This window comes from Crocodylus porosus, unplaced genomic scaffold (assembly GCF_001723895.1).
Source record: "Crocodylus porosus isolate Cpor-Errol unplaced genomic scaffold, CroPor_comp1, whole genome shotgun sequence".
In the NCBI taxonomy this organism is placed as follows: Eukaryota; Metazoa; Chordata; order Crocodylia; family Crocodylidae; genus Crocodylus; species Crocodylus porosus.
Window position 1 is genome coordinate 35,608,422 of NW_017728943.1, and position 23,088 is coordinate 35,631,509.

Sequence of the window (23,088 nt, forward strand, 5' to 3'; positions counted from 1 at the left end):
CACCATAAGCAGCATAATATAGCTGATCACCAATAGAAACCTGGGTAACAGCAGATTAAAATAGAACTTCCTTTAGGCCAGCATTTCTCAACCTGTGGGTCACGACCCAAAACTGGGTCTCAAGACTGTAGTGCAGGGGTTATGAACAAACTTTAAAAATGGATTCTCCTTTAAAGGAAAAAAACATGGGAAGCTGTGGCTTTTCCCTTGCAGGCTGTTCCAGCATGCAAAGGACTATTTGGGGGTCCCCAACCTATGCACTGGGGGGGCTGTGGCCTGGGAGCATGGGGACAGTGGGTTGGGAGTGAGGGGCACTGGGTTGGGACTGGCCATTGATGTCTTACAAATGGCCTGGTACAAAAAAGATTTGAGAACCACTGTTTTAGGCAATGTAGGACTAATTGCTTTACCTGAGAGATGCAACAGCAGGGGATCTGATCCTCTTCTCCCATCTGCCCTTGTGTTTTGAAAGGAAGTGACTCGCTAGTTAAAGAATTCAGCGAGTCCAAAGATGAAACTATTTCAGACTGGATCAAAAGTTTGTCTCCATAGGTTATACCTCTGAGAGACTGACAGATCCTCTTAGTGGCACAATGGGATTTAATAATCCTCCATTCCAACAATTGCACTTCCTGCCATGTCATTTTTGAGTGAATTTATTCCCCCCCAACCTGGCACCTTGGGATTGGGTAGCCTGGGCTGCAGACATGGTTTTTAGACATCCCTGCACATGGGGACCCCAAGATCAGGGAGCCTTTCCATAGTCCAGGGTTCCCATATGTTGGTGTCCAAAAACTGCATGTGTCCCTGTGCACAGGGACCCTCTCTTTGATCCCTGTGTGTGTGTGTGGCAGGACCTTTTAAATAATGTGTTTACAGCCCAGCTGCATACAGGGACCCTGGGATTGGGGGATCTCTCCCTGGTACTGGGGGTCCTTGTCACTAGGATTTTTAAAATGCCTTGTTCTTACAGCTCCCTTGTGAGCTGTGTGGCAAGGCAGTCATCCTGCCTGACCCAGCGTCTTAAATTGTCTTGCTTCACAGCCCCCCTGCCCTGTCCCACACGCGTATTGTGGAACCCTGCAAGTTGCTTCCCCAGCAGTCCACTTTCAGCAGTGGGACCAGGGGTGGCCCAGTCATGGTGCCAACTGCTGCCCCAGTGCTGATGCTGACAGTAAGCCTAATGTCAGCATTGGCATGGGGGTTCTACACGTGAAAATGATGGTGACCTACAAGAAAGGCAGAGGTGCATGGAATATCTTTGTGGCTGCATTGCTGCTTTATGATGAATAAAACAGTTTATCACTGTTTCTGTGTATGGTGCAATTAACATTAATCGCACCTTAAATGTGTGTTCCAGAGGCCTTGGTGATAGCTGTATTGGTATCAGTATGTGGTCATGTAATTAATTGATTCTTCATATAAATGCTAAAAACGCATACTGCTTTCAAGCAGTTAAGTCTGAAGAAGTCCACAAACAGTCTGCTGTTTGAAATTCTACACTCAAAGCGCATATGCAAGCTTTTGGGAGATTCCCCAATTAGTAGTACTTCATCTAAGAGGTCTGTGCCTTGTTGATGTGTGCTGCATCATAATTATGATGAATGTACGCCATTCATTAGAGCACCCTAGTTTCACAAAAATAAGATGCCAATTTTAATAAATGTTCGCATAGAGAGCTGTACAAAAAGCTTTTTTTTTTTTTTTAGAAGTAAAAAACATATTTGGAATGGAGAAAGACAGATGTGTATATGTGGCTTAAATGAAATCTGTACTTTTTTTTTTTTATCGTGGAAGGGGTAGCAAACATTAAGGGCATTTTTACACGTTCTGGGGGTCACTTTAATTAGCAAGTATTTTTAATTAAGTGCTTGAGCATCACATGTATCCATGTCCCCTGCTGAAAAATGGTGATGGGATACTTTGAATTAAAGCTCATTGGATGAGCACCCTGCCACCATTTTTTGGTCCAGGGATGCTAATACATGTGATGCCAGAATCTACTGGAGCATGTTTATTTCTGTGCTCCAGCAGATTCGATTTCTAGTGCATCAGCCAGCTCCCTGCGCATGTCTAGGAGCCCTATGTTAGTAGCCAAGAAGACACCATTTAATAGTGCCCACCTCAGAAATAATCATACTTTCAGCTGGCAAGTGGGTGAGAGATGTAACAAGTTTCCTTATATTTGGCACTGTTTTTGAAGCTGAGAGGACATTACTAAACTTTTTAATAGTCTTACACTCTGAAGACCAGGTTGTGTAGAAATTCTATCACTGCAAAAAACCATAAAGAAAATAATATATTTTATAATATACTTTATTTCACCATATGAGAGTAATATTTTTTTTCCAACTTCAGATGTGCCCATTACAGTTTCTTAGGTAATGAAGAGGATTAGGCCAGCTGTGTGTAAGCATATACAAGACAAATGGTTCAGTGTATTCTCAAAGGCATCATCTTTTTGAAACTTGATCTCAAAGACTTGAAATGGCTGTCTTGGTTGCTCACTCTGAAACACTAGATATGTAAATTGGACAAGACTGTAGGTAGAAGTGAGAGCTTTGGTTGAAGATTTTCTTCATTTTGATTCCTCAGGGACCCTTGTTACTTAAATAAGTGTGAGACTTAAATGTAACATTCATTTTGGGGCCTTTTTATTTTTTTTTCTTGACACAACTGCTATCCAAAGTTTTAGAGGGTTTTTTTTCTGTTTGGCTTGTTTTGTTTTAGTTGTTTTTTTAAGGGGCTTGGGCTGATGAATTCAAAACTACATGATTTCTATTTTTTTTTTTTTTTTTTAAATGAAAATCTAACATCGTAAGCTGTTTACTGTCATTGACGCATCTTTTGGCTTATTCATTAAATTTAAATATACATAAGCGTTCTAAGTACTAATGTAGGCACCTAAGTAAGGATTCATATTATTGGAAGTTCACTGTATTCTGCCACAAAGCTTGCAAGGTACATAATATTTTGAAAATCTAGATGCTTATCTAGACACACAAAATAAGATTTAAGAAGTCTGATCTCATTGAAGTCGATGGTAGTCTTTGATAGAGATGTGATCTCAGGGAGCCTAATTTTAATGTAGCTTTTAAATTTTGACCTTACTGTTTATGGCACAGTGATCATGTGCATGGTTTATGATGACTGGAAAAATGTCATTAGCACTTTTCGGTGACATTTATTTTTTAAACATGCAGCACATTTCAGAACCAGTTTCTAACAAAATTCTTTGCACATCAGTAAGTCAGTTCTGTAGTGCCTGTTATACTAGTATCTTGGCACTGATTAGCACGTATAAACAAGATGGCCAGAAACAATCTTTCAAAACATTCTGGGTTGGAGTATTGATTTTCCTTTTCCCCATCACCATCCTATAGAAAGAATACCTGTGGGACTCAACCTGGGTATCAAACTACTAAAATAAAATGTATGTCTATGAAAATCTCTTGGGCATGTTTTGTGGCTTTGGGACAAAGAGCCTTTAATTCTCTAATCTTACCCAGGATGGGACTAAGAACTTGGAATGCAAAGTAGCTTTCTGTTTATTATTAAGTCTGTTGAATTCCAGTCAGCTGTTAAATTAGCTACTGGGACTGAAGAGAGTTTTAAATAATATTATTTCTTGTATTGGAAGGTACTTAATTTTGTTGAAATTGGAGATCCTAACAAGAATTTTAAAGTGAAAACATGAAAGCAAGCAGAAATTTAATAGTTAAATTTTCTTCACTTAAACTGTTGAATGATTTGTTATTTTCAAATGGCCCATAGCAGACGGTTTTTTCTGAATGGCCATTTAAAAGCCAGTGTCTCTATAGCCATGTTGCATCTTCTGGAAGGTCCAGTGGAAATTTGCAGTAGATGTGCTCTTTCCCTGTAGACTGGCAACTAACTAATGGAGCTGAAGGTTTGATGAGACATTAGCTTCCTTGTATGATATTTCAAATAGTATTTTCTATAAATTCTTGATGACAGTGGTAGTAGACACGCTTTCTTTTAAACTAGTACTTTTTAAATGCAGAGAGTTGATGCTACTGAAAGCTTTAGAAGGGCAGAAAATGTGTTTTGGATCTTCAGCCAGCTAGGGAAGTCTAATATGCAAAAAGATTCTAGAGCAGTGGGGGCTAACCTTTTTGGCAGGCATGCCACAAAATAGTATTGCACCCTCCCTGAGTTCCACTACAGTCTCTTTTTTTTCTCTCCCCTACCTGCATGATCTGCTGTTCTGCCTTCTGTTCCCTGCCCTGTGCTCCATGCCTAATTGGTTGCTCTGGTTTGATTTTCCTGCCCTATCTGCTGATTGGCCTTCTGCTTCCTGCCCTTTCTGCCACTATGCTTCCTGTCCCTTACTCATTCTGCCATGTGTCTAAAACAGGCTACCTGTGCCATTTGTAGAAGATGTGCCCCAGATTAGCCACCCCTCCTCTACAGCAGGGAGGCTCAACCCCCCCCCAGCCTGTGTCTGATGCATTGAGGTGGTGTGGGTCCCAGTGCTGGCACATGGGGCTGGACAGAGGCAATACAGGGCCCTAATGTTAGTGCACGGGACCAAAAAATTGAGTACCACTGTTCTAGTGCACCGTTTCCCAACCTTTTTGGTTCCAGCGGCACACTTACTGTGCCTCTCCCATCCTGTGGCATGCTGTCTGAGCAGGGTGGGGTTGCGGGGGCGGGGAGGGTGTGGCTGAATACAGTGTGCAGATGCAAATCACTGGCTGGACGATTCCCCCCCCCCGTCTGTGTCCACGGCAGCAGCAGGCAGGGGTATGACTCCAGCTCAAAATTGTGTGGCACACCTAGACATGCTTCACGGCACACTAGTTGGGAAACACTACTCTACAGTGTGGAGTTAAAAGAATGCTTGGTCATGCCAGCCAGCACTCAAGGAGTACCAATGAATGCACAAAGTCTCAGGCTGCTTCAGTTAATGTGAAAAGTTAATTTCTCCTTTTACTGCTTCAGTTGTGTAGCCCAGCTTTTATTGCTGTGGGCTAGGACCTCCCTGGAATACCCTTTTTTTTTTTTTTTGATCTTTGGATAGCACTCGGGTTCTTGGTTCTGTCAGTAAAATCACTGCAAGCTGCTATCACCAGTCATTATTGCCATTTGGATACTAATGGCTGTTTTATGTAGTTGGAATAAATAAATACCTCTGATTGAACTTTCATAGGTCTAGCAAATACTTGGTATTTCATGACTTATATTCCATTCAGGGTCTAACCTAGGTGTGGTTAGAGGGTGGAGAATTGAATCTTGTGAGATTCTGGGGTATGGGGAGAGCGGACGGACAACAAATGACTACTAGGCATGGGAAAAAAAGATGTGTACAGAAGAAGCAAAACTACCGTAGGTGAGAGGTCTGTGTGCATCTGTGGAAGAATTCCATATGGATCAATCCTGTGTAGCTTTTCAAGAGGTTGAGAGGAGAAAATCCCTTTAACGGAAAACAATTAACTTTGGAAAGTAGTTCTGTTGCTCAGAAGTCTGTTGTTTAACAATATGCCACTTGGCTTCATATAAATAGTAGACTTATAAAGTTTAAACTCCTACGGGAAGAATGTTTTAACAAGTAGATTACAGCAGAAATTAATGGAAGAAAGGACAGACAAAAAATGCTACTTAATTAAAATAAGTCCTAAACTCTGTCTTTATTTAGTCTTGTTCAATGAGTTATTAATAGTCTTTTTTTCAAAAAACAAAACTGTTTTCAAGACGCTTTGTAAAGATAGATATACTATGGAATATTCCAGTTACAGTGCCTAAAACCATTGCCCATCAATTTTTTGGCAGTTCAAGCATTTTTGTTAAATAACAGCTTGTGGAAAAATGTTTATCTTTAGAAAAACTGTTGCTGAGCATATGTGGTGTATTATTAACCTATGAACTTGTAGGATTTTATTGATGCTAATGGGCTAGTAATTAAAATGATTGCACACTTGCATAAATAAAAAGTGTGGTGTTATGCTAACTGGAAATAGCAAAGAAAACATTCTGTTGAACACCAAAGGTAACAAAGATATTTTTGTGACCCCTTTGGCTTAGTATTGTTTAGTTTTCATTATGTCTTTCTCCTGGTGCTTTCCTCTGAAGTATTTCGTATAAGCAAAATATTGGACAAGACCTGAATATTGGTTATGATACAGCAGTGTATTTATTTTTAATTCAGTAAAAACACTGCATTTATTAAGCACTGCATTCAATCTTGCTTAATTCAGTAATTAAGCTTTCTAAGACTAATCGTAAACAGTTGTTTGTTTTGTTTTTTTTTTTAATAAAAACTTTACTCCAATATTTAAACATTTGGAGTAAAATGTAATATCATTAATAAAAGTCCCATTACTCAGCATCTATAACTAACCTGAATCCCACTTGAACTGAAATTTATTTAAAAAACTATCAGTTCATATGGGGAAAAAAGTGAACTAAATGATAATCCCTTTTTTCTTGAGCAATAGATTTTTAAAACTCAAGAAAATGTGTAAAACTTAATATTGCACCAAAACAGTGTAATTTCTTTAACACTACAAAGCTAACAGAATTAGAGAACTAGTTTGAATTTGGGACCCCTCTGTTTGTAGATGTATTGTATTCAAGTGTGGGTAATAAGCAATGAGGGAGGGTTCACCTTTTAATTTTCAGCTTACAGAAAGGTCAGTTTTGTGGTGCATCATAAAGAAAACATCAAGAAAACCTGCTTGGCAGAGGAGCATGGGTGGGCAATTATTTCAGCTGGCAGGCCACTTAACAAGTTCTGGTGAGCTGTCAAGGGTTACTTAATCTTTCAGAAGATATCATTTTAACAGATCATAGATTTAAAAAAAACCCACAAATCATTTACTAAAAATTAAACATTTGCTATGAAAAAATGTAATTTTATTCAAAAAATATTTTTGTCCCTTTTTTTTCAGTGGTGTTTATAGAGGTGATTGCATAATAGCTCAAAATGAAGTCTTGCTCTTTTGTGTGTAGAAGGAATGGGGTGGGTAGAAGGCAGCCTGGAGCTGGAGCCCCACACACTGGGGCTGGAGCTGCCCAGCTGCAGCTTTGCCCTCTGCCCCCTCCTCCCCTTTTGGCTGGGGATCTGTTGCCTGGCATGTACCCCCATAGCTGCTGTTGTTTTCCCACAGTACTTGCTTCCCAGAGCTGCGTGTTGGGGCAGGAGGAGATGGAGGAGCCACTGGAGGCAGAGGGAGCTAAGCAGAATCCAGGTGGCTGCCAGGGCCAGGGCGGTGCTTTCAGCAATTGTGGGTAGAAGCAGGCAAGGGGGCTTGGCCCCATGTGGAGCACCACGGGGACAGCTGCGGGATCATACAGTCCATTGGCAGGCTGGATTCATGAGTTGTATTTTGCCCACCCCTGGTTTAGGGGGCAAGCAACTTAGACTCTGAAACAATAGGATTAATTTGTAGGCCCAGATAACTTGCATCTTAAGTGCCTGTATGTGAGGATAAACGTGTTTAGATTTGGTATGTTTGTTGTATTCCTCTGGGCTGATAGTAAGTTTTGTAGTGGAGAAATTGCCAGACTATGATGTGTGAGCTTGATGATCCATTCATTTACTTTTTAATAACTTAAGATGATGTTCCATAAAAAGTATGGGAAGAATTAGTTAGCAAGTGGTTTGGCAGACTGTTTGTTTGGGAAAGAAGCTTGTGATGGGATAGAGAGCAGGGATAGCCAGTTTTAACAGAACTTTATTTTCAAGCTTTTGTACTGCTGTATTCTTGCTTTGATATCTTGCAAGTAATCTTTTTTTTTCTTTCGGTTACCTCTCTAATCTAAACTACTATTTTTATGCTTATCTTTATTTCTTTATCTCCTTTTATGACTATGCTGAAACTAGAGATGAAAGCATGCCTTAAACAGAAATTCTTCTTTTGAGCAAAATGAGTTTCAGTCATTGCTAATCCCCTCTCTTCTTTCTCATTGCACGTACTTCCCATGATCCAGAAGCTTATCATGTTTAACTGAACTTTTTGGGAAATGTCCCCTATACACAGTGGCAAGGCTGAATCATTAGTAAGAATTTATGCCAGCATAGTAAATTTAAAGGCAAGGCTAATTGGTTTAATACTGTTTGTCCTATTACCATTGCATAGGAATGGAGAACATTTTCATAACTGAATACAGCTGGTCAACAATGAACTCTTGGACAACTCCAGCACACTAGTAATGAAAACATTTCTTAGAACGGCCTCAGGATTTTTCTGGTCCTCATTCTTTTCATCGCATATTTGTGGTGTACAACTCTCATGGAAATCCATGTTCTGGCTAATCTCAGGATGTGAAATCTTTGGATTGTATTTCCTTTGCCAATGTTTGGTCCCTTTAGTTGATTTAAAGACAGTGAGCATCCTTTTTATGAAGGATGTTACAAGAGGCTTGTTGGTTTAAGTAATTTAACTGTTTCAAATTGGTTTACACACTTCACTTGTTAATATTCTTTAGCTGTACTTTTGAGAAGTCTGTGAAAAGTATATTGGCTTCTCACTGCCAGGACCTGTTAAAGCAATGGCTTCGTTGGAACTTTATTTTAACAAAGTTAGAATTTTTTAAACCCTTTCTGTGGCATCAGTGCATGCTTAAATTAAGGATGCCCTTTTCTTCTACCATCTACAATTAATATTTTAGGCAATTTAGTCATGGTGTTTAATGTTTTCCTTCAGTCTTTAAATGTTAAGAATTGTTGTGTGTAGCTACCAGCTATCCTGGCTTCGTAGCCAATTTTTGGAGAAAGTAACTGTTGTCACAAATTGCGGGTTGCAGCTCATTTCTTAGCGTTTGAGTAATGTGCATATTAATGCTGTAAAATTCTGAGGGAACAAAATGAAAATTAGGAGTGCTGAAATGTGTGCCCCTTTATTTCTAGGTAGAATGTGCCACCTTGTGAGGGTGGTTTGCAGAATGATAACTTGGATGTAGGCATCTACTGAATTCAAGGCAGCTGCCAGTTAATTCTGCGGGCAGATTGCAGGCTGGGCAGCCATTTTTGCAGGTCAAGCACAATGGGCCCCCCACACCTCTGGCTGAGGGTGCCCTGTTAGTCCCACCCCTCCCCGCAGAATGCTGCGTGGCCCGAAACAATGGCTTTATTGCCTAGGGGAAGCCATTAATCTGAGCTTAATGCATGGACTGACTTTTACTTCAAAAAGTGATCTTCAGCTTAAAAAGGTTGGAGACCATTGCTTTAATCTCTGTCACTTCAGACAACTCTTTCTACAGTTTGTTGCATTGTGTTCTTTCTTTACACATTCTTGCTCATCAACTAGTTGTTCTGTTCATTTGTTTCTTAACTTTTCTTTTTGGCCTTTTGGAGCATTAAGTACACAAATAACTTCTCTAAAAGCTTCTGTCCTTTGCCCATTCTTTGGCTTCTTCCCAGTTGATCCCCCACTCACAGAACCATTTGTCGCTAGTCTTCTTGGTTCTCCTTACAATCTGTTCTCTGACGTTTTCCAGTTTAATGTTTGCTTTGAGATCCTGTGCTCTCCTATTCTTGCTAAATGCTCTTAGTCTCGTCTCTTTTCATATAGTACTATGCTTCCTGCTGTCTGCCCACTTCTTTCATGTGTGTTTTTTCCAGCTTTATGACCATGTCTATGCACTTAACTCTTAACCTTCTTTTAAACGCTTCCGTTTGAGTGTCTGAGTTGTGGCATAAGGATAGGTGAAGATGGCTGATGCTAATCTCCTGCTTGAGAGTTGAGAATGTGATTTTAAAAAAAAAAATACTCATCATAGATATGGAATGTATATCATACTAGCCAGTATTCATGGGCCTGCTTCTAATTTTGGTGGTGGGAATTTACAGACCATAAAATGTGAAAAAGTACTTTCACACTTCAAGTGTTTTATTTGGTGATGCTTGGGGGAAATTTCACGTTGTAAATGGAACTAGAACATTTTGTTTGTTTTGTTCATTATGCTATGTGAAACACCTAATGAAAAGATGATCTCCTGAGGTGCCTTCCAGCCCTAATGTCTATGAAATCTATGAAAAGTGGAGATTCATTTGTGTGGTGGCCTTTGCAGCACCTGTATAAAGCTGAGTGGGGGAAATTTTGTTTAGAGCTATTTGATGTTCTCTTGGCACTTGTGGTAGCTTACTGTGTAGGGCCTTGCCCTTTATAGTGTTCGTTCAGGGCAGAAGGTTGGGTGGGGATGGAGTGGAGAATGCAGCACATCAACAATCCAAAGGTTAATTATATAAACTGAAATTAAAGAGCCATTGTTCAGTACAGATAAGTTCATGGGTGTAGAGTGGTCTTTTTCAGCACTGAAATAAAAACAGACCTTTCAGTCTCTGGCAGTGGGGGAAAGTGTCTGTTTTTGAAGAGTACTTCGTTTTGCCTTTGTCAACGTGTACCGGTACTAATAACTACCAAACTCTCAGATAAATTTTGGAGCTAGCCAGATTGGTAGGCAGCCAATTGGTAGGTTGTCTTCAGGCCTTATTGTTTTTAGCCTCTTCCCTTGGCTGTGCATACTCTTGCTGCTAACTACCTGGGTCTCCAGGCTCTGGTTGCCAGTAATGTCCTGGGGATGGTTGTCTTTGGATATCGAAACCGATGGATCTCTAAGTAGGAGTCTCTGCCTCTTGGAGTAAAGGATGAGACACCTTAGTTTTTAGCAGATTTACAAACCTTTTTGTGTGATCTAGCCAATTAAAGGGCATAGAAGAACAGTACATTATTTCATAGTTTCATAGATGTTAGAGACTGGAAGGAACCTTATAAGATCATTGGATCTAGCCCCCCTGCATGTGGGCAGGAAAGACTGCTGGGGTCAGATGATCCCAGCAAGGTGGGTGTCAAGATGCTGTTTGAAGATCACCAGGGTGGGTGACTCTACCACCTCTGGGGGAGCCTGTTCCAAAACCTTGGCACTTGACTAAAAAGAAGTTTTCCTTGCATCCATTCTTTTATGTGTGGCCTACATTTCCATTAGCCATGGAAGCTTTCCTCAAGTTCATATGCCCACAACTGTTATGGTTGGCATGGTATGTACTCAGACTTGAAGTTGGTTGGGTTGTCTGCAGGAAATGAACCTGTAGTCCTTTGGGTTTAAAAGCTAAACTCTGCAGTTTGAGCTGAAGCCTGCCATACAGTAATAGAAATGCAAACTTCTGGATCTTTTAGCTTCTAGATAAGATGGTTAACCAGTGTTGGAAGAAGTTATGCTAGCAGGTCAGACAGGCTGGCTTAATTTAGGGAGTCATGCTGTTTTTACATACAGACAGATGTGCAAAAGGAAGCTATAACATGGCTGTTTTGGGAAAATAAAAAACATGCATCTCTTTTTGTGCTTGTTTTGAACTTGGCATGAATATAGCTTGGCTCAGAAGATAACACTATACATGGAGAATACTTCCATATTCAGTCTAAGCCATTTTCCAGTGGTCAGCTTTGTATCTTGAGTGACATCCATGAGTTCTTTGCCAAGAAACTGGAACAGGGTATGCTCGTGGCAAGTACACAATAACAGAAATAGCCAAAGATCTATGTGTGTTCTAACTTTCTGTTCCTAGTTTTTGCCTTAAAGCGAGGAGGACAGGCAACTGATTATAAAGGATACAGAGTGTTTGGGAAAACAATTGTTCTTAGGCCTGGCTAATATGACCTAGAGTGTTTTGTTTTGTTTTTTTTTCCTTTCCATTTTTAAAGACTATAGATGCATTACCTTTGTAATCTTCTTCTTCCACCATCCCTTTAAGAGAAAATATCCTTCATATCTAGCACCTTAGAAATATTAAGATTGTGAAGAATGCAGACACAAAAAGGTAGGAGGACAGCATCACTTATTTCAAGGCTGGATAAAATGTGTAGTATTTCACTAAGAACTCAAGTCTGCTTCTGGGTAGTCTTACCTGTGAGACCTTAGCTGTTGAATTTGAGTGGCAGGGACCCTCTCTGAATGGGCTGTTGCGTGAACTGCCCTGCTGCGTCATGCTGGACTCCTCTACTCTGCTGTGCTGTGTGAGCCCCACCTGCTATTGTAGCAAGTGACCCCTGCCGCATCACACCAGGGCTGGTGTCCTTTCAGAGACCCCTGCCACAGGCTTCCTTGGCCCTGCAGGCCATGCCCACCCTCAGAAGATGAAGGATAGAGCCTGAAGACTTTGGCAGCAGGAGTGTGATGGGAGGAGCAGTACCTGGACCAGGAGCCTGGAGACTGCATATTAACCCCTCAAGGGCCACATATCGCCTGTGGGCTACCATTTGGACCCTGGCAGGTGTTACATTTCAGACCTGATTAACCTGAGAGAATTATCCTGCCACATGTCCACGAGGGGCCGGGGGGAGCTTATGCTTAGGGGCAACCAACACAGGTTCATTAGAGACAGGTTCTGTCAAACCAACCTGGTGGCTTTCTATGACCAGATCACCAAATCCTTAGATACAGGGGTAGCAGTGGACGTAGTCTTTCTGGACTCTAGGAAAACCTTCAACACTGTTGCTTACCCCATTCTCATTAAAAAAAACTGGGGGACTATGGTGTCGACACCTACAGTCAAATGGGTCACAAACTGGCTGGAGGGCCGCACCCAGAGAGTGGTAGTGGATGGGTCATTTTTGACCTGGAGGGATGTGGGCAGTGGGGTCCCCCAGGGCCTGGTCCTCGGGTCCGCACTGTTCAACATCTTTATCAGTGACTTGGACGAGGGGGTAAAAAGTACCCTGTTCAAATTTGCTGACAGCACTAAGATGTGGGGGGATGTGGGCATGCCTGAAGGGAGGAATAGGCTGCAATCAGACCTAGATAGGTTACAGGGGTGGGCAGACGAGAATAGGATGGGATTCAACACTGACAATGCAAGGTGCTGTACCTGGGGAGGAAGAAACAGTAGGATACCTACTTCTCATCAGTGCAGAGGCAGAAATGGATCTTGGAGTCATTGATGCCAAGATGAACATGGGCTGGCAGTGTGGGGAGGCAGTCAGGAAGGCCAACCGCACCTTGTCATGCATCCACAGATGCATCTCAAGCAGGTCCAAGGAGGTGATCCTCCCCCTCTATGCGACACTGGTCAGGCCGCAGCTGGAGTACTGCATCCAGTTCTGGGTGCTGTACTTCAGGAGGGATGTGGACAACATGGAGAGGGTCATGCCACTCTCATGATCAGAGGGCAGCAGGGCAGGCCCTACGAAGAGAGGCTACGGGACCTGAACATGTTCAGCCTCCACAAGAGAAGGCTGAGGGGAGATCTAGTGGCCTGTTACAAACTAGTCAGAGGGGACCAGCAAGCACTGGGGGAGTCCCTGTTCCCCCGAGCGCTACCAGGAGAGACCAGGAATAACAGTCACAAGCTGGCAGAGGGTAAATTCAGATTAGACATCAGGAGGTGCTACTTCAGTCAGGGTGGCTAGGATCTGGAACCGACTTCCAAGAGAAGTGGTGCTGGCTCCTACCCTTTAAGAGGAGGCTAGACAATCACCTTGCCGAGGTCATTTGACCCCAGTACTTTTTCCTGCCCATGGCAGGGGGTCGAACTTGATGATCTGCTCAGGTCCCCTCCAACCCTACTAACTATGAAACTATAAACTAGTTAGTCATGTTTTAAGTAGCATCCTGTTTATCATGGACATCTGGGCGGTTAATGGTGTAATAAAACAAGAAATAAGCCACAAAATTACTCCACAAAATGTGAAATAATTTGTGATGGAAACAGCCACAAAATTAAATTACATTTAAGTTATATAATGACATGAAGTGTTTATTTCTTTGTGAAGGATGTACTATTGATGTTTATTTCCTTATAGCTACTTCTGTGGACTTTATTACCATAGTACTTGAAGATTTAAATTAACAAAATGTTTCATTCCAGTAGCGCTGCTTTAAATTTTAACTTGAGAAGTGGGGAGGGAGGGTCCTAAACTTGTGAAGCATCTGGGTTCTGCTATGCTTATAAATCATAACCCATCTCTCAGGAGTTGAATGATGTCATGTATTCAGGGTGAAACTCACTGTCAGACTTTGTATCAGGAAGATTTTTTTTTCCCCTGTCAGTTTGGGCAGTAGTCCACCTTCAACTATCTAAGCTTATTTGAACCTAACCAAATTCCTTGCTATTTCAGTGGCCAAGGCATTGACAGTGTACTCGTCTCCCCTGCTCCTGTCATGTGCATGAGAGAGGTCAGAGTGTGCGTGTTGTGGTCCCTTTTAGACAAAGGGTTACCTGTGAACAGGGATCAGGGGCCCTTTCCTGTCCTGTATTCCTGGGACTTGTTACATAATCTGATCTTCTAACAGTACACAGGCACTTTATTTCTGGGGAGAAATAACAGTATTATTGAAGTATGCGTCTCTGGAGTATTCTGGTTTTGAGGTGATCAAAGCCATTTTCTTAAAGACTATTGGTATTTTTTAAATAGTAAAATTGCAGTTGTTTTGCTGTGGGCATCTGTCAGTAAGTATGCTTACCTTTATTCATGTAGTAAGTATTTCACTGTGGCGGTAAGCCTAATTATATTTATCATGCTAAAGTAGTGCCTTTTCTGCTTTATATAAAACTATTATAAGGCTATTTCGCATTTTCTAAAATACTAGGTTAATTTTGGTAAGTTGAGCAATTGATTACTTGCTTTTTAGAAAATCATTGACAGGTTTCTGTGTTTACGCCTTTAGAGCTAATCGTAAATAAAAGAAACGACTGTTTTCAGGACCAGGACTAGTCTCGTCTCTATTGTAGGGCCATGTGACCATAAGAATTAGCTAAGCATTATCAATCCTTTAAAACCTTGAGTCAGCATATGGTAGTTCTAGTAAGTCACAAGGTTAAATGGGTTATGGCTGGCGCAGGAAGAAAATATGGTAAGTTTTATAAAAATGTAGTGTATCCAAAGTTGTTTTTTAGTATGAAAACTAGTTAAGATGGAGGCTGTAGCATATAACCTCTTAAAAAAATAAATTGCATACTGATTTTGATGCTGTTAGAGAAGTACCTTCAACATACCATCAAAGAGAAATATGAATTGCATGTGTGTGGTGAAATTTTCTGAGAACAGGTTTTCTTCCTCCCCCCCCTCCCTTTAGTTGATGCGGATGAGATTAAACGTCTAGGAAAGAGATTTAAGAAGCTTGATTTGGACAATTCTGGCTCCCTGAGCGTAGAAGAGTTCATGTCTTTGCCTGAGTTGCAACAGAATCCATTAGTACAAAGAGTAATAGACATATTTGACACAGATGGGAATGGAGAAGTGGACTTCAAAGGTAAGATATCTGTTATATATGATGATATTTTTCCTCACAATCTGCTAATTTTTGCTCAAAATTGAGAAAATTTGTAAAAGCAAAAGTACTGAGTAATCAGATTTTTAGGGGGAAGAAGTCCACGTTATTACCATGAGTAAGGTGTGTGCATGTGTATATATATATTTAAAAAAAAAAAAAAAAAAAAGACTTATAGTTAGCTGTGTAGCATAAGATTAAATATAATTTATTTTGGTTAATAGTCATTTGAGTATCCTTTGTTTTATAATAACGTCCATCTTGGCTTTAGAAAATATGCAATCTTTGTTGGTGTAAAATGAAAAAAGTGATGGAATAGGAGAGAATAATAAATGCATAGTTTCAGTTTTACTTCAGTAAGTTTCTAAGTTTAACCAATGACTTGGATCCAGATTGTTCACTTTCGTTAAGTTCAAATTTTATCTTGCCTCATAATGGAAAGCATTTTTTCCTGGAGTTCAGTTTTAATACATATTTACCTAATTTAAAATGTTTTCAGTAGTAAAGGTGTGGTCCACCATTGGACCATCTTCCCTAGACAAGCAAATGGACAGTTTCCCAGCATAACTTGGAACAGTTTTGTGGTATGTGCAACATTTAATTTCAGGACTGAAAATGTAATATTTTTTCTATAAAGTTTGATTGAAATGGGAAAAACAAAACAAAACCAAAAAAACTTTCTAAGCTATAGATCCTGTAGAAATACTTGTATTATAATTCCCTCTTAATGGTCCTTTTTTTTTTTTTTAACTACAGTTTTAGTTTTGAAGAAGTGACAATCTGCAAGGGAGGCAGCTGATTTTGCCTAAAAATAAATTATGTTGTTTTGACTGGGTTCTAAACCAATAAAAGTATATCATCTTGAGTATTTTGGATAATGTAAACAGAAAGTGAATCCCTTCTGCTGCCAAGTTATTTGCTATATTAAATATTTCTATATTAATTTTAAGATCTGAACCTTAGCAGTGGCAAATGCCTTTAATTCCTGTTTTAAATAAATTCAGACATTTGCTGTTGCTTAAGGTTACACTCAACCTCCTGTTCCCCCTAGTGCCACCCCCTTTTTCTTTTTTCTTTTTCCTGGAGTAGGATTTATTAAATTTCTATTATGCAAATATGTGGTCAGATGGATTTTGAAGGAGAACATAACTTTAAACATACTAAAGCTGTTACAAGATAGGAAGAACAGAGAACTTAGTGTCAACTGTAAAAATACTAAGTGGAATGTTTTGAGGTTTAGGACAATTTTTCGCAAGTGTCATTTCTAATAGATATTGATATTGATAATATGTAATAACTTGACGTACACTTACAGAAACTAAGTAATGACGGAGAGCTGCTTTTTTGCTTCTGAGTCTGAGCTCATATAATGTATAACAGTTTCAAAAACTGTTGAAAAGGTTCTTTCCATTCTGTGATGAAAAACATAAATATTTCTGTCCTGTGATAATAAATGCTGCTGTTGCTTTCTGGACATGCTTATGTAAATGAATGGGTCTCAATCCACAGCACAGAAAAAAGTCCCCATTTGTTACAACGGTTCATGCTACAACACAAGCTGGAAAAAGTGCAAGTTGCCCCACAATGTTCTGCAGTATCTGACAAAGTGGACCATAGTAACAGTGGGGGGGACACGTCTGAAAAAACTTCTAATTACATTACCAGAATCAGTGTATAGATATTTATAGTTTGTTCCTTTCTGCTATATATCATATGTTGGCAAAATCTCAAAAAATCTCCAAATTGGTCTGATGTGTCTCAATCACACTCATATACTATAATATATCTCGCATCAGACCATCTGGAGACTTTATTGTTATGAGAATATAAATGGGGAAAAATACATAGTCGGCTTCCTCCAATGAAATGTAGATACAGTGCCTTTGTGCCTCATTTACTGGGTCTCACTCAAACTTCCCCAGTATTTGATGAGAAGGCTTTCTATAATTAGGTCAGCTGCTTACCTTACAGAACTCCAGGAAGTCTTTTTCAGGGGCCCAGTCCAAAATACCTGTACATCTTGTCTTTGCTGTTACACACATGAGTAAGGGTTTTGAGATATGGCCTTGTAGCTTGTGTAGTTAAACAGATGTCACTTCTTAATGCTTATTTTAGCTATAACACCTTTCTAAAGATTGTTTATAATACTGTATTTATTTTATTAACACTAAGACCATCTTAAATGTAATTCATGTCTTCCTTACCCAAGGGCAAGATTAGGACTTACTCTTGATACAAATTGAACATTCAGAACTTGAAGTTGTTGCATTAGGCATTTTAGGTCTTCAATAAACATCAAATACCCTCAAAAGTCCAATATCTGAATTTTTAAGTGAATGTTAATTTGGGTTAGTCTGTATTCTTTGAACATAACTTTTTAATTCTTCCTGTTGAAAAAAGCTAGGAACCCCCTTCTAAGTACATAAATACAGTATTTCTTCTCAAGTCAACCCTATTTTAAAATAATTCCAGTAATGTAAGCTTTTCTAAAGCATTTTTCCTTTCTTAATTTCTCAGTATTCTGGTTTGTAAATGGAATAAGCATGTCTTTAAAACACTCAATTTGTAAATGCTTTCCTTGTTCTGTATTGTTTAGAATTTATAGAAGGAGTCTCCCAGTTCAGTGTCAAAGGGGATAAGGAGCAGAAGTTGAGGTGTAAGTATCTTGAATTCATAGCATACCTTTTTTCTTATTATATTTTAAAATATACTTTTAAGTTAACCATAGGGAAGAAAATCTTGATCCTCACAAAAGACTGTTAGTCAAGACAGGTTGGCAAATCTCTTGAAATGAGATGGGACTTCATGTTCTTGTGGAGATGAATAACACCTTTACAAAAAGAGGCAATGAGTAAATGAAACAAAGCTAATAACTTTATAGACATTATGGATAAAGTGCATTATTTTGCTTATAGCAGTAGAGAAATTTACTGATCAAACAAATGTAAAATGCAAACTAAGAAATCCAGTGAAATTGTTTCTGCAAGCTTTTATCAGTTTATTTTTCAGAAGCAAATGTACTCAAATCTTTGCTTTTTCTTTTAGTAGTCATTGTAATGACCTATCTATAATATGGCTACAGAAAGGGAAGCTGCTACCTGTAAATGTTTAAAAATCTCCTAGCCTAATTGACTCTGTGAAACAGCATCCTGTAAATTTACCAGTGAAAGGGTGAAGATGGCAGGTCGATTATCTGTACGCTAGAAGGCCATGGTCTTGCATTTGCTTGTTAATGTATTGCCTGATGGCTGAAATTTGTTTGAGGTTTTTCTAGTTCATGTTAATGGAATGCTTTTACAGTCAGTGTTACAACCATTACATATTATGGAATAAAATATTGTAAAATTGTTCACTGTACTGTCTCTAGTATTGTGGGCTGCTTTTTTTTTTAAGAGTTTTACTCTGGGAGACGAATGATCTTTCACTTAGTTGTATATGCTTTACTGAAACAGTATATATTTTACTAAACTGTTTACAGCGGTAACAAGTTATGGATTTTACATTTCTAATCCTATGGAAGTTATTCTGTTTTATATCCTGTTTACTATTATGCTTTCATTGTTCTCATTTTCTGTAGTTGCTTTCCGCATTTATGATATGGACAAAGATGGCTATATCTCCAATGGGGAACTCTTCCAGGTGCTGAAGATGATGGTGGGGAACAATCTCAAAGACACTCAGTTACAGCAAATTGTAGACAAAACCATAATTAATGCAGATAAGGATGGTGATGGAAGAATATCCTTTGAAGAATTCTGTGCTGTAAGTATTAAGCAAAGATTGAACATTTTTGTTTTAAATAACTGTAATAAATCTAATTTGACCTAGAGATTTTTTTCACAACTATACCAAAAAAGTTAATTGCTGCTGTCCTTTGAAAATCATACAAGAGTCTACAGTTATTCAGGGTGCAGAATTCTCATTTTTGACTAAGATGTCAGTAGGAAACTCGCCCCACCCCCCCCAAAAATTATTGTTAAAAATGGAATTCCAAAGAATTTTTTTCAACACTCTTTTGAGGTCTATAAAACCAGACTGAATTAGAATGACCTGGAATTGAATATGTGCACCAACTGTGTTGTTAAAATGAGAAACCAGAAATGCAGGCTGCAGATTTTAAGAGTTTGTATGGTAGAAAGGTGTGGTTCCAAAACCAGTTGTAGACCAGCGATGATCTCTGGAGACCTGGTTGAGTTTGCTCTCAGCAGCTACATTTTATTACAAGGAACTAAAAAGAAAAAACATTCTCCTGTTTTCTTCCCCCTCCCCTTTCCTTTCCATCCTGGCTCCATACAAAATTATTATCAAGGCCACAGGGAAGCTGAGTAATCACAAATGAGTAAGGATGTGTTTCATTGGGTACTTTGTGAGACTGCCTGACATTTTACTTTGCTGGCAGGTGTTGGCACAAGACACACTAAACTCTTTCCAGTTAGAGTGTCTCTTCATTTAGATGCAACTTTAGGATGCTAGGGAGGGCTAGTAAAAACAATTTACTCTGTTGTTTAACCTTGGGCAGATCACCCCCTCTGTAAGATGGAGGCACCTTGTAGCAAGCATGCACAGCCTCAAGAACTAGGAACATGTGTTTTTTATATTGTTGGACAGCTGTCCAACTCAAGCACTTTGTAATGGATCCGCTGCAAAAATGTCGAAATGGAAGGGGATAGAAGGAAATAATTATCAGAACAATGTAACTTTTGTAATTCGTGCTCTCCAAGAGTTGGTGGTAATGTCCCTTTATGTCTCAATGAACTCTGACACCCTGGCCCTAAAAAGGACTAGGAGGATTTTTTTTTTCCATTTGAAGTCAGAATTAAAGTAATATGAACTTAAAATGTAGATGAGTTATGATACATATCTGAATCATACTTGTGAAGTGGGCAATATATAACCAAACCAAATTAAGATCTCAATTTATAGTAAATAGAGATTAGTAGAAGTGGATCTCTCCTTCTTCAGGCTCCTTGCTGTGGATTGTGTTATACATACAGACTTGTAATTTATTGCACTTGAAATATTACTTGTGAATTTGGCCTTCCATGTATTGGTGTGGAGAGGCCAGAAAGCAAGGGATTAGTTGAAAGGCAACCAGCTACAGGTAATGGAGCTTCAAATTTAAGTGTGGACCTATTTATGTACATTTGTTGCTATACCAGCTGTCCTTAATTCTAATTGCTTATTGAACTTTAATATTTATTCCCATTCCAGGTTGTAGGAGGCCTAGATATCCACAAAAAAATGGTGGTAGACGTGTGACTCTTTTTAGGGCACCACCCAACACTTTTGCTTTCTTCTCCATCTCTGAAGATCTGCTCAAGACGTCCAGCAATGCTCTCTGTGTATTTAAATGGAAGTATTTTTCTCTGTGAAGCCACATTTTCCAACATGAGCCTCATGAAGCCAACTAAGTGTTATTGAACTTTTTATTCTCTCAATAACTCAGTGTAGCACTTTAAAGTCTGAAGGACAGCAAGATGGAAAGAGCATATCAGTGTGGTGGAGAAAGGGAAGGGGTTGGCTTTTTAATTTATTTTTCATCATCTTTTATAACAAGGAAATATCTATCTATATATATATATATGTGTGTGTGTGTATTTATATATAGATATATATGTAGCTTTCTATAGGTAGTAGTTAGGTGGGCTTTAATTTAATATACTTGATTCAGAAACAAAACTAGAGTATAAAGTGCCAAGCAGAACATTAACAGTTCAATATATGGTTATACATCCTTACTTTTATTTCACACAGTTTTATATATATATAGTAAAAGAATGTAAAATTTTAACTGGGTGTTAGGTCAACTGTTTTCCTTTTCCTGTGACTGTTCAGAGGCTTTTATATATTGACTGGCTGACAAAGCACTGCTTCCTGCTAATTTACTTTAATTACATTTCTGTAACACAGGGAGACTAAGTTTTATTTATACCTGTTAATATATTATCAGGGACTGTGTCTCTTTGCTTAACTTTTAGTACAATTCTACTTAATATGAGAATATAGTATGATGCTGATGCCAAGAACTAGGCCTGTGCGCATGTAGAAGCTGTAGAGTGCTTTTATGGCCATTTCATTCTGTCACCTGTAACTGGGGGCAGTTACATTTTAGTAAATATCCCTAAGCAAATGTATAGCAGTTGCTACAGATTCATTTTAGATGCAGCATCTGAAGATGTTTGGTGCATTCATGATTTCTTGTGCTTTGCTTAACAAATTTAGGATTGATAGAATTGTGCAGGATTCCCATTCACTTATTTTATATAGTGCTTAGTGAGATGATACCTTGTTTCTTGCCATTAAATTTATTATGTTTCAACCATAGTAGTTTCCCTTCTGCTTTTTAAAAAGTACTACAGGTAGCATAAATAACTGGTAATATTTTATATATATAAATATATATAAATAAATGTATGTATATAGGATTCATACAGGGGGAAAATCTTGTTAACCTATGCCATAGAGGAGGAAAACTTCACATCTAAATTTTATACCTCTTGCTTTTCTCCAATCCTTTACTTGGAGAGTTGTTTTTTCTTTTCGTTTTTTCTTTTCTAGATTTGTCCATATCATGACTTGTAATGGATGGTAACTTGATATATTTGTGTGATATAAAAGTAGCAGGACACATTTAACAACTTTCTATCATCCCTTCCCTTTTCTGCAATGGTACTATTGGCTGGAAGAAAAACACATTTGCTAGATTTTTAGGGTAGTACATCTTTCCTGTATAGTAGTTTTTCTATAAAAGTTATTTTATAATCAGCTGTGGGAAGTGCAGGTTGTATGAACCTACTTTAAATCAAGCACCTGTCTGCCATAGCTGTTCCTTCAACTGAGTGCTGCACATCATGGGCTCTGTCTGAGAGAGAGAAATCCAGGTGCTTGGTGTCCTTGCATGACATGAAGTTTTGCATGTAGATCGATTTGAAATGTTCCTCTTGTTTACATAATTTGCATAATTTAAAAAGGTAATGTTGCCAAACTTTGGTAAATGTTAATGTTCAACCGAAAATCTCCACTACATGTAACCTTCTTCCTCTGGATCAGTACGTGGCTTATAATCCCAGCCAGTGATGGTATCTGTTCCAGTGTCAACTGCCATGTGCTCTGCTTCAAGGGGGAACCTAGTCTTTTGTGAATTTTTTGTACATAAATATTTGTTACAAACATTTTAGCAGATGCTATTTCTCTTACTTGCTTGTGCATATCTTGGCTGGCGTTCTAGAAGATAGTGCTAATGTTACTTCCTTAATGGGGGGATGAGATTTTTTTAGTTTGCGTGGGGGAAATGGTTTATGTTGAATGTTTAGTTTTTCCTCTGCATGCTACATCATATGTTGTGGGAACTATAGGAACCTTCATACTGTATGAATAAAAAATAAAATATTTGAATCTTGCCAGAAAGTGTTCTGAATACTTTTGTTGAATTTTTTGCATACATGCTGGGGTATTTTCTCTTGTTTAAAAAAAAAAAAAAAAAAAAAAGATACAAAAGCTCAGCATTCTAGGTTTATTATTTAACTAACATTATGATTAAAGTCTATAAAACTGTTCTTGAAGTACCTCAGCCAAGTGGGTACAGCAGCTGTTTCTGGGACTGGTGCCAGCCTTCTTCCATTTGCAATGAGCACCAGTATTTTGGGGGGTTGGTTTGTTCACTGGGGCACAACTCTGTAAAGGGGTTAATTTCTTTCTTCCACTTCTGTATTCTCATCTGTCAATCCAAAAGACATGCTGCCTGTTAGATCCCACCTGTGTTCTGGGGCACAGTTGTGGTAAAAGTTCAACTGGATGCATGATAACAAGCACCTTAGAGCCTACCCTCTTCTCCCAATGTCTTTCTCAACTTAGTAA

General features: G+C 38.9%; 1 protein-coding gene and 1 long non-coding RNA gene across 2 annotated transcripts in view; both read left to right on the plus strand.

Annotated features, from left to right (window-relative positions):
• Positions 1-22,632, plus strand: part of PPP3R1 (protein phosphatase 3 regulatory subunit B, alpha) — a 64,689-nt gene extending 42,057 nt beyond the window's left edge. Inside the window, exons 3-6 of the mRNA XM_019549149.1 lie at positions 15,037-15,213; positions 17,828-17,887; positions 18,809-18,993; positions 20,443-22,632. Coding sequence (XP_019404694.1) covers positions 15,037-15,213; positions 17,828-17,887; positions 18,809-18,993; positions 20,443-20,490 — 470 coding nt within the window. The 3' untranslated portion in view covers positions 20,491-22,632. The remainder of the gene's footprint in view (positions 1-15,036; positions 15,214-17,827; positions 17,888-18,808; positions 18,994-20,442) is intronic.
• Positions 127-14,282, plus strand: LOC109319525. The gene is made up of 3 exons (XR_002103528.1): positions 127-138; positions 3,979-3,980; positions 14,020-14,282. It is a non-coding gene; the product is annotated as an uncharacterized LOC109319525 (long non-coding RNA).
• Positions 22,633-23,088: the final 456 nt, after the last annotated feature.